This window comes from Erigeron canadensis, chromosome 2 (genome assembly GCF_010389155.1).
Source record: "Erigeron canadensis isolate Cc75 chromosome 2, C_canadensis_v1, whole genome shotgun sequence".
Taxonomy (NCBI): domain Eukaryota; kingdom Viridiplantae; phylum Streptophyta; class Magnoliopsida; order Asterales; family Asteraceae; genus Erigeron; species Erigeron canadensis.
The window spans coordinates 30408570-30422171 of record NC_057762.1 but is presented as its reverse complement, the minus strand read 5'-3'; the positions used below and the strand labels follow the sequence as shown (position 1 = coordinate 30422171).

Sequence of the window (13602 nt, the reverse complement as noted above, 5' to 3'; positions counted from 1 at the left end):
GTTCTTATACCAGATAATAATTTTTACCATTTTTCAGTTTAACCCCCTGAACTTTAAATTCTTTTAACTTTTGTTCCACATCAAAGTTTTCGTTTTAGTTTTCTTGACATTAAGTTTTTGGATTCTCATTTTTTCATCAAATAACTTTCACGTGATTACGATTTTACTTTTAAACATTTGGTTTGACTATTTTTATCCGTCTTTTTATATATGTATTATATATATAACGTTTTTAATATATAATAACTATCATTATCGTTATGTCTTAGGTTCATGTAACATTTAAATCATTAACATAGTTATTGTTTATGTTCTTATACAAAAGGTCTATACAAATTTACAAATCCTTTGTGCCTTACAAGTTCTTATAACATATAATAATTTTATCAATTTTTTTGATCTTTTAACTTTTGTCTTACATCAAAGTTTTCATTTTCGTCACATTAAACTTTTGGATTTTTATTAGGCAACTTTCACACAGTTACGGATTTACTTTTAAACATTTGTTTTGATTATTTTCATCTGTATTTTTATATGAATAATATTTTTTTTATAATAACTTTTGTCTTCATTACGTCTTACGTTCTTATAACATTTAAAGCATTAATATAGTTATTGCATATATATCTTTTAATCCTTTTGCATTTTTTTTTATTGTTATTGCTACTATACATGTTTAATTGTATTTTTTAAGTTTTAAGTTCGGGACATAAATTTCGGAACAAAACTTTGTTGTGTAGAAAGTGTACCCGCAGCAGCGCGTGGGAACTAGTTTTTGCTAATTGTATATGGTGAATAATAAATTTTTCTAGATGAAATCATATTGGAAAAGTTCCCAAACACCCCCCAATGGTTTGCTACTTTACTTAACAAGTAACATTTTGGAGATGCTACAAAAATCTGGGATTTTTGTCACAACCCGCCAAAACTATAATGTTTGTTGTCTATACCCAAATACAAAATTAATTCATCATTTCTGTAAATCCCAAATTAGAAGATGGCCTTTACTTCAGGAATCTTGGTTTTTGCAACACCAGTAAACAACCCCATTCAAGATTCATCAAAGGTAAGCAAACATATCAATTCTTCTCAAATTTCTTGCTCAAATTCATCATCTTCAGTTATTGTTGAACAAGAAGAAACTGTAAAAAAATTTACTTACAGTAGAGCATCACCATCTGTTAGATACCCAAATAGTAATAATAATAACAGTAATTTAAAGCAAACCCAGTTGCCAATTTTACCTAAAGTTGGTGTCTTTGAGTTTATAAATAATGAAATTAAAGAAAAGGCGGAGGCTTTGGAAATAGATGACAAAACCCTAGAATCTTTAGGCGGGGCGAGGACTCGGGTGGCAAAAAGAATGACTAAGTTGGCAAATGATAGTAGTTTAAAGAAAACCCAGGTGCCAATTACACCCACAAGCCCTAAAGTTGATGTTTTTGAGTTTAGAGATAAGGAAGTTGAAGAAAAGGTGGAAGCATTGGAAGTAAATGACAAGACCCTAGAATCTTTAGGCGGTCTGAGGAGTCGGCGAGTGGCAAAAAAGATGACTAAGCTGGCTTTAAAAAGGGCTAAAGATTGGAGGGAAAGGGTACAGTTCTTAACTGATAGGATATTAGGGTTGAGGCCTAATGAGTTTGTGGCAGATGTTTTAGATGATAGAAAGGTTCAAATGACACCTACTGATTTTTGTTTTTTGGTAAAAGGGGTCGGCAAGTCAAATTGGCAAAGGGCGTTGGAGGTTTACGAATGGTTAAATCTTCGTAACTGGTATTCTCCAAATGCTCGAATGCTTGCGACTATACTATCTGTTCTCGGTAAGGCGAATCAAGAATCTTTGGCTGTAGAGATCTTTGAAAGATCGGAGGAAGGCATTGATAGTACTGTCCAAGTGTATAATGCTATGATGGGTGTTTATGCTAGAAATGGCCGGTTTGGGAAAGTTCAAGACATTCTTGATCTAATGCATGAAAGGGGGTGTGAACCTGACCTTGTTAGTTTCAATACTCTGATAAATGCTCGCTTTAGGTCAACTAAGATGGAACCAAACATGGCATTTGATCTGCTAAATGAAGTTAAACGGTCTGGACTGCAGCCTGACATTATTACATACAACACACTTTTGAGTGCGTGTTCACGTGATTCCAACTTGGAGGAAGCGGTCAAGGTCTACAAAGACATGGAAGAAAATCGATGTCAACCTGATTTATGGACTTATAACTCCATGTTATCTGTTTATGGTAGATGTGGGCTAGTTAATGAGGCTGAATTATTATTTTTTGATATAAAGTCAAAAGGGTTTGACCCTGATGCTGTAACATATAATTCTTTGCTATATGCGTTTGCTAAAGAAGGGAATGTGGATAAGGTTAATAAACTTTGTGATGAGATGGTTAAGTTAGGGTTCGGAGAGGATGAGATGACCTACAATACTGTAATTCATATGTACGGGAAGTTAGGTCAACATGATTTGGCATTTAAACTATATAAAGAAATGAAATCCCGTGGTTGTGATCCTGATGTTGTTACATACACAGTTCTTGTTGATTCTTTAGGAAAAGCTAATAAGATTCAAGAAGCTGCAAATGTTATGTCAGAAATGATGGATGTTGGTATTAAACCAACCTTGAGAACTTACAGTGCTTTGATATGTGGATACGGGAAAGCTGGGATGAGACTCGAGGCTGAAGAGACTTTCAATTGCATGATAAATTCTGGTATTAGACCTGATTATCTTGCTTATTCGGTTATGTTAGATATTTATTTGCGGTTTGATGGTAGTAAGGCAATGATTTTGTATAATAATATGGTTCGTGACGGGTTCACGCCTGATTTATCTCTTTATGAGATGTTAATCCAAACTCTGTACCGTGAAAACAAAGAAAATCATATTGAAAAATTAGTTGACGATATGCAGGCATTATGCAAATTGAACCCGCAAGTCATCTCATCTATTTTAGTTAAGGGTGAGTGCTATGATTATGCAGCGAAGATGGTTAAGCTAGCTGTTTCAGAGGGTTATGATTTGGATCACGAGAATTTGTTATCTATATTGAGTTCATATAGCTCATCGGGAAGGCATTTAGAGGCGCTGAAATTACTTGACTTTTTAAAAGACCATGCAGTTGGGTCAGATCATATTGTACCAGAAGCTCTAATTGTCCATCATTGTAAGTCAAATCAGTTAGATGCTGCTCTGGATGTATACAGAAAGATTGGGAACTCTTATTTGTTTAATGGGAGCTCTTTGATGTACGAATGTCTTATTAGAAAATGTGAGGAGGATGAACTTTTTCATGAAGCTTTTCAGGTGCTGTCTGATATGATGTTTATTGGAATACAACCTTCAAAAGTTATTTACACAAATGTTGCATTTATGTACTGTAAAATAGGGTTTCCTGAGACTGCTCATTATTTAGTCAGCCGGGCCGAATCAAATGGAATATCAGTTGACGAGATTTCCATTTATGTTGACCTTATCGAGTCTTATGGGAAGTCAGGCCAACTTGAGAAGGCAGAAAGTGTAGTCGGGAGTCTTCGATCAAGATTTCCTGCTGTTGACCGAAAAGCTTGGAATGCACTGATACAAGTTTATGCTTCGAAAGGTCAATACGAGAAAGCAAGGGCTGCTTTCAATACCATGATGAGGGACGGGCCTTCTCCTACTGTAGAATCCGTTAATGGGCTTATGCAAGCTTTAGTTGTTGATGGGAGATTAAACGAGTTATACGTTGTCGTTCAAGAACTTCAAGATATGGGATTCAAAATCAGTAAAAACTCCATTGTTTTGATGCTTGATGCATTTGCAGAATCTGGGAATGTGTTTGAAGTGAAGAAGATATATCATGGAATGAAGGCTGCTGGTTATTTTCCCACCATGCATCTTTATAGAGTAATGATCGGTTTACTTTGTAGGGTAAAGCATGTTTGGGATGTTGAAGCAATGGTTGATGAAATGGTGGAAGTCGGATTCAAACCTGATCTTTTCATATATAATTCTTTACTCAAATTATATACGAACATTGAAGATTTTAGGAAAACAGTTCAAATTTACCACAAGATTAAAGAAAATGGCTTTAAGCCCGATGAGGATACATACAATACTTTGATAGTAATGTATTGTAGAGACCATAAACCAGAAGACGGGATGTCACTAATGCAAGAAATGGTTAAAGAAGGATTAGATCCTAAGTTGAGCACCTACAAAAGTTTAATTGCCGCCTTTGGTAAGCAACAAATGTTGGAAAAATCCGAGGAGCTTTTTGAGAAGATGAGGCGTGAAGGATATAATCTGGACCGTTCGTTTTATCATCTGATGATGAAGACATATAGAAGTATGGGGCGCCATTCAAAATCTGAAGAGTTGCTTAAACTGATGAAAGAAGATGGAATTGAACCCACGGTTGCTACAATGCATCTGCTAATGATATCTTATGGGAGCTCAGGGAATCCATTGGAAGCCGAAAAAGTTCTTAATAATTTGAAGTTGAGTGGTGAGACTTTAAGTACATTAACTTATAGCTCAGTTATAGATTCGTATTTCAAGAATCAGGATTACACTGCTGGAATTGAAAAACTTGTAAAGATGAGAACCGAAGGGTTGGAACCAGACCACAGGATATGGACCTGTTTCGTAAGGGCTGCTAGTTTCTGCAAGACCACAAGTGAAGCAATGATGATCTTGAACGCTATTAAAGATGCTGGTTTTGATCTTCCAATCAAGTACTGATCTATACGACTATTGACCTTTTCTTCATCTATATTTCTTCCTTCATTTTCAGTCTATAAGATCATGAACTATCTACAATTTCCGCTTTACAGGCTTTTGGAAAACTCAGAATCAATGGTTTTGGAGATAGACCAGGTTTTGGAAGAATTGAAACCTGTGGAAGATAATGCAGCACTTAACTTTGTAAATGCTGTAGAAGATCTTTTATGGGCATTTGAACGTCGAGCTACTGCTTCATGGGTGTTTCAACTGGCAGTCAAGAAAAACATTTATCGTCATGATGTCTTCAGGTATTTTAAGCTGTTTTGAATGTAATTATGTGATTTTTTAAAATCTGAATCAGTTAATAAGCTCTAATAGAACAAACTATAGAAGATAGTGTTTGGGTGTCCAAAAAAAAAACAACAAAAAAAGAAGATAGTGTATGGGGTGTTCTTCTGCTTTATCAAGTTATAATAAACAGATAATCAGATGTTACAGGGTTTGACCAAAAAAGGCAAAAAAAAAAAAAAAAAAAAAAGTTGAAAAAGGGGGAATATTATGTGAAATTTGAGCTAGTGTGTTTCAAAGTAGGAAGAGGGGGGGTAAATGGGTAATTGTAGTTTAGTCTTGGGTGATCAGTTTTCTTGCAGCTAAGTCATTGTCCAAAACCTTTCGTTTGACCTTTTGAATAATCAGAAGTTAATTCTGTTATTTCAAACACCCCATTAGTGTTCTTTGCTTACAACAGTGACATGTTCATAATATCCATATCAATCAACTGTTTCGAAAGTTAACCATATCAAACAAAACATTCGCAGGGTAGCCGAGAAGGACTGGGGAGCGGATTTCAGAAAATTGTCTGCTGGTGCATCTCTTGTAGGTCTTACATTATGGCTTGACCACATGCAGGATGCATCCTTAGAGGGTTTCCCATTATCTCCAAAATCGGTTGTTTTAATAACAGGGGTTTCAGAATACAATGGTGTCTCTTTAAATAGTACACTAAAAGCTTATTTATGGGAAATGGGATCCCCTTTTTTGCCTTGCAAAACAAGAAGTGGGTTGCTCGTGGCAAAAGCTCATTCCTTAAGAATGTGGTTAAAAGATTCGCCTTTTTGTTTGGATCTTGAGTTAAAGAATAGTGTTACCCTCCCGGAAACAAACTCAATGGAGCTTATGGATGGATGTTACATTAGACGAGGGCTCGTTCCTGCTTTTCAAGATATAACCGAGAGGCTGGGGATTATCCGGCCAAAAAAGTTTGCTAGGTTGGCTTTAATGTCAGATGAGAAAAGGGATAAAGCCATTCAGGCTGATATAGACGGGAGAAAAGAAAAATTAGAGAAAATGAGAAGATTAGGAATCACGGTGAAGAAAACTTTTCGAAATAGGAAATATGTAAGGCGGGATGTGGTCAAACAGTGATATGACCAAGTTAGAATTATGACTTTTAAGAACACAACTTGATATGGACGGTGCTCTTGCAGAATGTGATGTTTTTCGACTGCAATTAAGGCAAGCTACATTTTGACTTTTCAGACAGTGCTTGATTTCAACGTCGATAAAGGGTAGATTTTGCAGTTTCAAGGGAAAAACTGCTATCCTTTATTTATGATGTTGCATTATGTCTAGTGATTTTGGTAATCCATTTTGAGCCATTACTAGTCATTTTAAGGTGATGCATAATTTGGTTATCAGCCTGAAATGGGACATGGTCTAGATTCTAGATGAGATCAGAGTGGAGATTTTGCTGGCGTTGCGGCACATTTTTCAACTATGGGAATGCTATCAGCTTCAGTTAATGGAAAGAACCCGTAGTGCTTTATATTCAGCAAAGTGTATAATATAGAAGCTTGTTCTGGTGCCTTGTGATGCTAAAGTGTATAGTTTTGATATCACCTGTAAGTAATGTGCCTATTCTTTGTAGTGTATCGACAGTAGTGTGAATTTCACCTACAGTATGTCTAATATGAAATCCTTCAGGTATGTGTCAATGAAAATTACACTTGAACATATGGGATTTTGATATGTTATTATTACTATTATTTTTGTTCGCATTCGTTGGTGCCACTAGCAACCTGTTTCGGGTGCGTTGTGAAAACGGAGAAGAAAAGCCTTCATCAAGGATAAGCTCAAACACCACACCAAGTGGTGAAACACATCATCACGTCCAACAATAATCACACCACCTCTCTTAACAATTACTGTACTACACAATGCCATATTTTTATGGTAAAATATAATAACACATTTACTATAAACGACCTACCAGCCCCAATTTATTTTTCAAGCTAAAACAGACGACCTTGGCATTTCCACCCGATAACCACCACATTCTTGTAATCATCGACCTCGACAACCCAGGTGGAATCGCTTCCGTCTTGTCCACCCTTCACCATTACTAACACTCTTAGAAACGAAGATGGAAAGAAATGTCAAAGCAGTTGGGCTCGTGAACTCTTATCGAGCATAAAAAATATATGTACATAGTAAACATCTCTCAATCATTTATATTTATCGTTTTTATTTTGTTAAAATAATAGGCTAATATTATGTTCACATGCGAATATTTAAATATTTTCATGATTCCTGAAAAAAATTACAGTAATAAATTGGCCCACTTCGATAAGTGATCTAACCATTGAACCACCAACTGCTAAAAGACGTTTTGTGTTATATTATACTCCGTATACTTCCGTAGTAATTTTTATTATCAAAAATAATAAACCAACTTTCAATTATAATAACGATAAAACCTATCAATAAACTAAATATGATTAAGATGTTCTTGAAACAATATATGACGTAATTTTTTATTGACATGCGTCCTTTTAATTATTTATTTTGTTAAATTAGCTTCTTTAATCGTATATAGATTCAATTTTCTTATTAGACTTGGAATTAAACTCTACACATTATAACTTTATTTGATTGATCGTTTTCTCATTAATAAAATTATCTTTTTTTCTTTCTCAATCTTCAACTCCTATTACTTATATTACTTCTAATAAGTTATTAACATGAATACTTTAAAAAATAGAGTTTACGATCAGAAATCACAAGACTATTTGTCATCACTCAGTATGTTTACAACTTCCGATTTGATGTGATTGTAAAAAATTAAGGTAAATCTAAAACTTTAACTAAACACGAGCATGGTACCCGCACAATGCAGCGGCGGTGGTGGGGAAGGCGATTTAGTGGTGTTAGGGATGGTACTATTGGTGGTGGTGGTGGCAGTGTCAAGTGGTGTAGGTTGATTTAATTGTGATAGTGAAAACTTTTTAGAAGATAAAGGCTTAAAGTGTTAGTTATTAAAATAAAAGTTTAGAGTATCAATTCATTAAGGGCAAATTTAGTATTTTATAAAAACTCTTTCCATAGTGCGTGTTTATTAAGGGTAATTTGATAACTCTGCATGTAACTATTGTGTAACTAATTCTAAAAATGGGGGTGTGATAATTTTTATAAAGGAGTATATATATAAAAAATATATATTATATTTATCATCATTGTTTATAACTTATCTTCGATCATCGGTTTACTTTAACAACGATTTTACTTCATACTCACAAATCATGTATAAGCCATATTCAAATTTCTTTATAATATGGTATTAGAACAAATTATATCATATAAAAGTCTTAAAATTATATATAGTCTCAAACTTTATTAAAAAGTCAAATAAGATAATGATTGCATAGTCATCGTTTAAGAACTAAAAAGTAAAAACAAATTTGGGCTAACTCAGCCCATTCTCCAATCCAGCCTAGCCCATATCGAATTCTAACGGCTACTTTACAATTACTAGCCGTTTAACCGTCACCGCCACATTCCTCCTGCACATAAACCCTAATTTCCATATATCATACAATTCTATATCTATATATATACATTCTATACAAACCCCTGTAAAAATCATAATTACAGCATTCACTCTCTCTGATCTCTAATCTCTCTCAAGCGCTATCAATCACTCATTAAGCTCTCTTTAATTACTGTTAATTGCATCTTTTATTGTCTATTAACCACTTTTTTTTGCAGGATCTTTTTATATACATTTATCATTCATATATTTTTTATATTATATATATACATATACATATATATTTCTGTTTCTACTAACATTATGGCTGCAGGATCTTTTGTTACTTCTTCAGGTACCAAATCGCAATCTCGATGCCCCCTTCAAGAACAATACCTTCAACGTCGCAATTCTCGCGAAAACGTATTTCCTCTTTTCTTGCTCCTCAAATTCAAAAATGATAAATTGTTATAAAAGTTTGTGTCTTTTCTTGTGGGTTTTTTTCTTTTTTTAATTTAATGTATTGGGTATTTTTTCTTTTTTTTGTTTTAAATAGTTAGATTGCTAATTAGGGTTTTTTGATTTTTTGTGATATAGTTGGATAGGTTCATACCGAATAGATCAGCTATGGATTTCGATTATGCACATTACATGTTAACGGAAGCGAAAAAAGGCAAGGAAAACCCAGTGAACTGCTCGCCGTCCAGGGAAGCGTACAGGAAGCTTTTGGCGGAAACCTTCAACATGAACAGAACCAGGATTCTTGCTTTCAAGAACAAGCCACCGACGCCCACTGAAGCGATTCCTAGCGATTGCTTTTCTTCTGTTCAGCAATCGAAACCTGTGAAAGCGAGGAGATACATTCCGCAGGTATATACTATTTACAAGATCTGTTTGTTTTTTTATTCAAATTTGTTTCTTGTTTACTGTCCTTTATGTTTTGTTAGTAAGTAGATTTGATTTGGGTTGAATACTTATAAGTACATTATATATGTGTGTTTCTTGATTTCAAGTCCTAAAACATTGGTTGGTTGAATTTCTTATAAGTTTCAAGTTTGTGTCTTGTGTTCATTATCTAGAATGAGGTTTCTTTACAAGATCCATTCTTTATGATCTGCAAATTTGTGTCTTTTACAATCACCCCATGTTGTTGTTTTATGACACGATCCATTCGTTAGCGTCTTATTGTTATAGGATTCGATTTTTTGACGTGTTTCAAATCTGTAATATGCGGTTTTCTTTTGTTGATTGATTACAGACTTCGGAAAGAACATTGGATGCACCAGATATTATAGATGATTATTACTTGAATCTGTTGGATTGGGGAAGCAGCAATGTTCTTGCAATTGCTCTTGGAACAACAGTGTATCTGTGGGATGCTACTGATGGTAATACATCAGAGCTTGTGACTGTAGATGATGAGATTGGCCCAGTGACTAGTGTCAAATGGGCACCTGATGGACGTCACCTTTCAGTCGGTCTAAACAACGCAGATGTCCAGCTTTGGGATTCGACTGCTAATAGATTGGTATATATCTTATATTTGAATTTTTTTTTTAATATATGATTTCCATATTGAATTTTATTAAAGTTTTGAAGTTGGGGGTTTTTTGGTTTTTCTGGACCACCTAGAGATTGTTCAATTGGATATGTTAACGGTTCAAATGGACATAAGAAGATTGTTAAATGTCTGTTTTAGAAGTTGTTTTGCATAATTAAAATGAACTGTTTTAGAAAGTTGTCTTGACCCATTACCCAATCTGCCCAAGTTATCCTTGAATACTAAATGACTCTTTTGATTTGAAACAGTTGAGAACCATCAGAGGAGGTCACCAATCTCGGGTTGGTGCATTAGACTGGAACAACCACATTCTGACTACAGGAGGAATGGACGGACGGATTGTAAACAATGATGTTAGGATCAGATCACCCATAGTTGAAACATACACTGGCCACCACCAAGAAGTTTGCGGCTTGAAGTGGTCAGCCTCTGGTCAGCAATTAGCCAGTGGTGGAAACGACAATCTTCTTCACATTTGGGACAAATCCATGGCGTCTACAAATTCCCCAACTGAATATCTTCACAGGCTCGAGGATCACACTGCAGCAGTGAAAGCCCTTGCTTGGTGCCCATTCCAAGCTAATCTTTTGGCTTCTGGAGGTGGTGGTGGTGACAAGTGTATCAAGTTTTGGAACACACACACTGGTTCTTGCTTGAATTCAGTGGACACAGGGTCACAAGTATGTGCACTTTTATGGAATAAGAACGAACGTGAACTGCTGAGCTCACATGGGTTTACACAGAACCAGCTGACATTATGGAAGTACCCTTCAATGGTTAAGATGGCTGAGCTTACTGGCCATACTTCAAGAGTTCTTTTCATGGCACAGGTATAATCAAAAAACATAGAAGTTGTTTTTGTATTTAAGTTTGGTTCCAGTTCTAATTTTTGGTCGCTAATAATAATTATGCTTTCTGTTTGCAGAGCCCAGATGGATGTACAGTTGCATCTGCTGCAGGAGACGAGACATTGAGATTCTGGAACGTTTTTGGGAGCCCTGCAGTGGCTGCTAAAGCTGCACCTAAAGCTACACCGGAACCATTTGCAAATGTGAGCCGTATTCGTTAGCTCACTTGGAACATTGTGGAGTACAAGGTGGACAGTAAATATACAGCGTAAAAAAGGCACAAGCTGTAGAGATTTATCCATCTTTCTTTACATAGATGGACAGTAAATATCAAGTATATATAATTCAAACAAAAAGTATATAAATGTGAGTATTGTGAATATATATATGGGATGAAATGAAGAAGCTTTTTGGAGGTAAAGAGAGCACCTTACAAATGGCAGGAAGTCAAGAGGTGGTCGGTTCAGCAACAAAAGATCAGCAAGAGTTTTTGGCTAGTTTCATACACCCACAGAGAAATTGAAGAATCAGATTGTGGAAGTCATCAAAAACATGGGAATGCTTAGTTTACTGGATATATAGTAGAGAATATGTATTTTTGTCATTATTGATTAGTATGCTTGCTGATTAATAAAAATTTTAACAAACAAGTATATAAATGTTTTTTTTGTCATTATTGATTAGTATGCTTGCTGATTAATAAAATTTTGAACAAAAAGTATATAAATGTGATGTTCTGAGTTATTTAGGCTATGTAGTTGTTTGCTTTTGTCTTGGTTGAAATGGAAACCATTAATTTCCCTGCAGAGGATTTATTTTGAGTCTTATTATGAATAAATATGTGAACAAATCATGCTTAGAATTGCTGTCCTCTGATTAGCAGAGTTAAAAAAAAGTCCTAACTAATGAAATGATGTTCCACATTTGGGAAAAGATAATATGTTGCAGAGCCCAGTGGCATCTGCCTGCAGATGGCAACGAGACATTGTGAATCCGGAACATTTTGGAAGGGCTGAAGTAGATGGCTGGCTATGTAGATCTCTATAGTGGAAGTTCGTGGTGGTTCGACGGGTTTTCCATGTGAAATAAGTTCTTGTGTCGATTTAGTTATTCAATGTTTTTGTTGTCTGAAAAAATAAAATTTTAGTCTAATTGAAACAAAAGTATTAAACAAAAAAGTTTTCGTCTTCATTATGTCATTTTTAAGTTTTTGAGTGAAAAACCTTGTAGGTTATGTATTTTAATTGTGATTATGAGAATTATAAGATTATAGAGTCTATTAACCTAATACATGGAAACTATTATTATGGAAACTAATAATATAGAAAACTAATTACATCTTAATACGCCCCCTCAAGCTAAGACCGTTGTGCGACTCTTAGCTTGGACCGCAACAGCATGAACCGATCTGAAGATAAGGCCTTTGTAAAAACATCCGCAATCTGAGCATGTGAAGATATGAACTTACTGACAAATTTTCTTGAGCAATCTTCTCTCGTACGAAATGAAAATCAATTTCCACATGCTTTGTGCGTGCATGAAAGACGGGATTAGCTGACATATAAGTAGCGCCCAGTGGCGAAGCTAGGTTATTTTCAATGGGGGCCCAGGATCTAAATTTTTTAATTCTCTAACGCTACTTTTCGGGTAAATGGGAGGTCGAAACCGAGTATATCGAAATTTTTCTACACGAAAACAATATACCCCTTACATCACAAAAAAATTTTCGGGGGGTCGGGCGCCCCTCCCTGCCCCTTAATAGCTACGCCAATGGTAGCGCCTAGATTGTCACACCACAATGTTGGAGTAGTTTGTATAGGAATGCGCAATCCTTGAAGTAGAGATTGAAGCCATGTAAGTTTGGCGACAGTGTCAGTCATAGCCTTGTACTCAGCCTCTATGGATGACCGAGATACAGTGCGTTGTTTTCTAGCAGACCAAAAGACAAGATTAGATCCTAGATATATAGCAAATCCCCCCGTGGATCGACGGTCATCTAGGCAACCAGCCCAATCAGCATCAGAGTAGGCATAAATAGCATTGAAGGAGGCATTGGCATAAGCATGTAATTGAGTTGATGAGTTGCTAGAGATGTGTAATCCGTAGCCGGATGTCCCTTGTAAGTAACGAAGAATACGCTTAACAGCTGACCAATGATTTTCAGTCGGGGAATGCATGTATTAATACACTTTGTTCACAGCAAATGCAATATCAGGCCTAGAAAGAGTAGCATACTTGAGACCCCCAACAATACTTCAGTATTTTACTGGATCCGAGAAAGCAGTACTATCACCATTAGACAAAACCACAGATGTAGAAAGTGGAGATGGAACTGGTCTGGCATTGGACAAATTTGCGCGTTTCAAGAGATCTGTAATATATTTGGATTGAGATAGATACAAATCTGAACCTGTACGTGTGATTTCCACACCCAGAAAATATGACAGATGCCCCATGTCTTGAATGGCGAAGGTACGACTAAGCTGATGACCAACCTGATCAAGCATCAAAGGGTTGTTACCTGTCAAAATAATATCATCAACGTACACTAGCATATATAGCACTGTACCACGAGCACAATAGATAAAAAGCGAGGGATCGGTTTTGGATCCCCTAAAACCGATGCGATAAAGAGCCTGAGAGAGCCGATGAAACCACGCTCTAGGTGCTTGCT

At 35.7% G+C, this 13602-nt stretch overlaps 2 protein-coding genes across 2 annotated transcripts; both read left to right on the top strand.

The window, feature by feature from the left end:
* The first annotated feature begins 977 nt into the window (after positions 1 to 977).
* Positions 978 to 6725, top strand: LOC122586295 (pentatricopeptide repeat-containing protein At3g18110, chloroplastic). Its single transcript, XM_043758299.1, has 3 exons — positions 978 to 4725; positions 4825 to 5022; positions 5533 to 6725. Exons 1-3 carry the CDS (start codon positions 998 to 1000, stop codon positions 6137 to 6139), a joined length of 4533 nt encoding a protein of 1510 aa, XP_043614234.1. The 5' UTR covers positions 978 to 997; the 3' UTR covers positions 6140 to 6725.
* Positions 6726 to 8776: 2051 nt separating this feature from the next.
* LOC122588816 (cell division cycle 20.2, cofactor of APC complex-like) lies at positions 8777 to 11673 on the top strand. The gene is made up of 5 exons (XM_043761024.1): positions 8777 to 8942; positions 9117 to 9389; positions 9778 to 10047; positions 10329 to 10910; positions 11006 to 11673. The coding sequence occupies exons 1-5, from the start codon at positions 8844 to 8846 to the stop codon at positions 11147 to 11149; spliced, it is 1368 nt and encodes a 455-aa protein (XP_043616959.1). The 5' UTR covers positions 8777 to 8843; the 3' UTR covers positions 11150 to 11673.
* The last annotated feature ends 1929 nt before the right edge of the window (positions 11674 to 13602 follow it).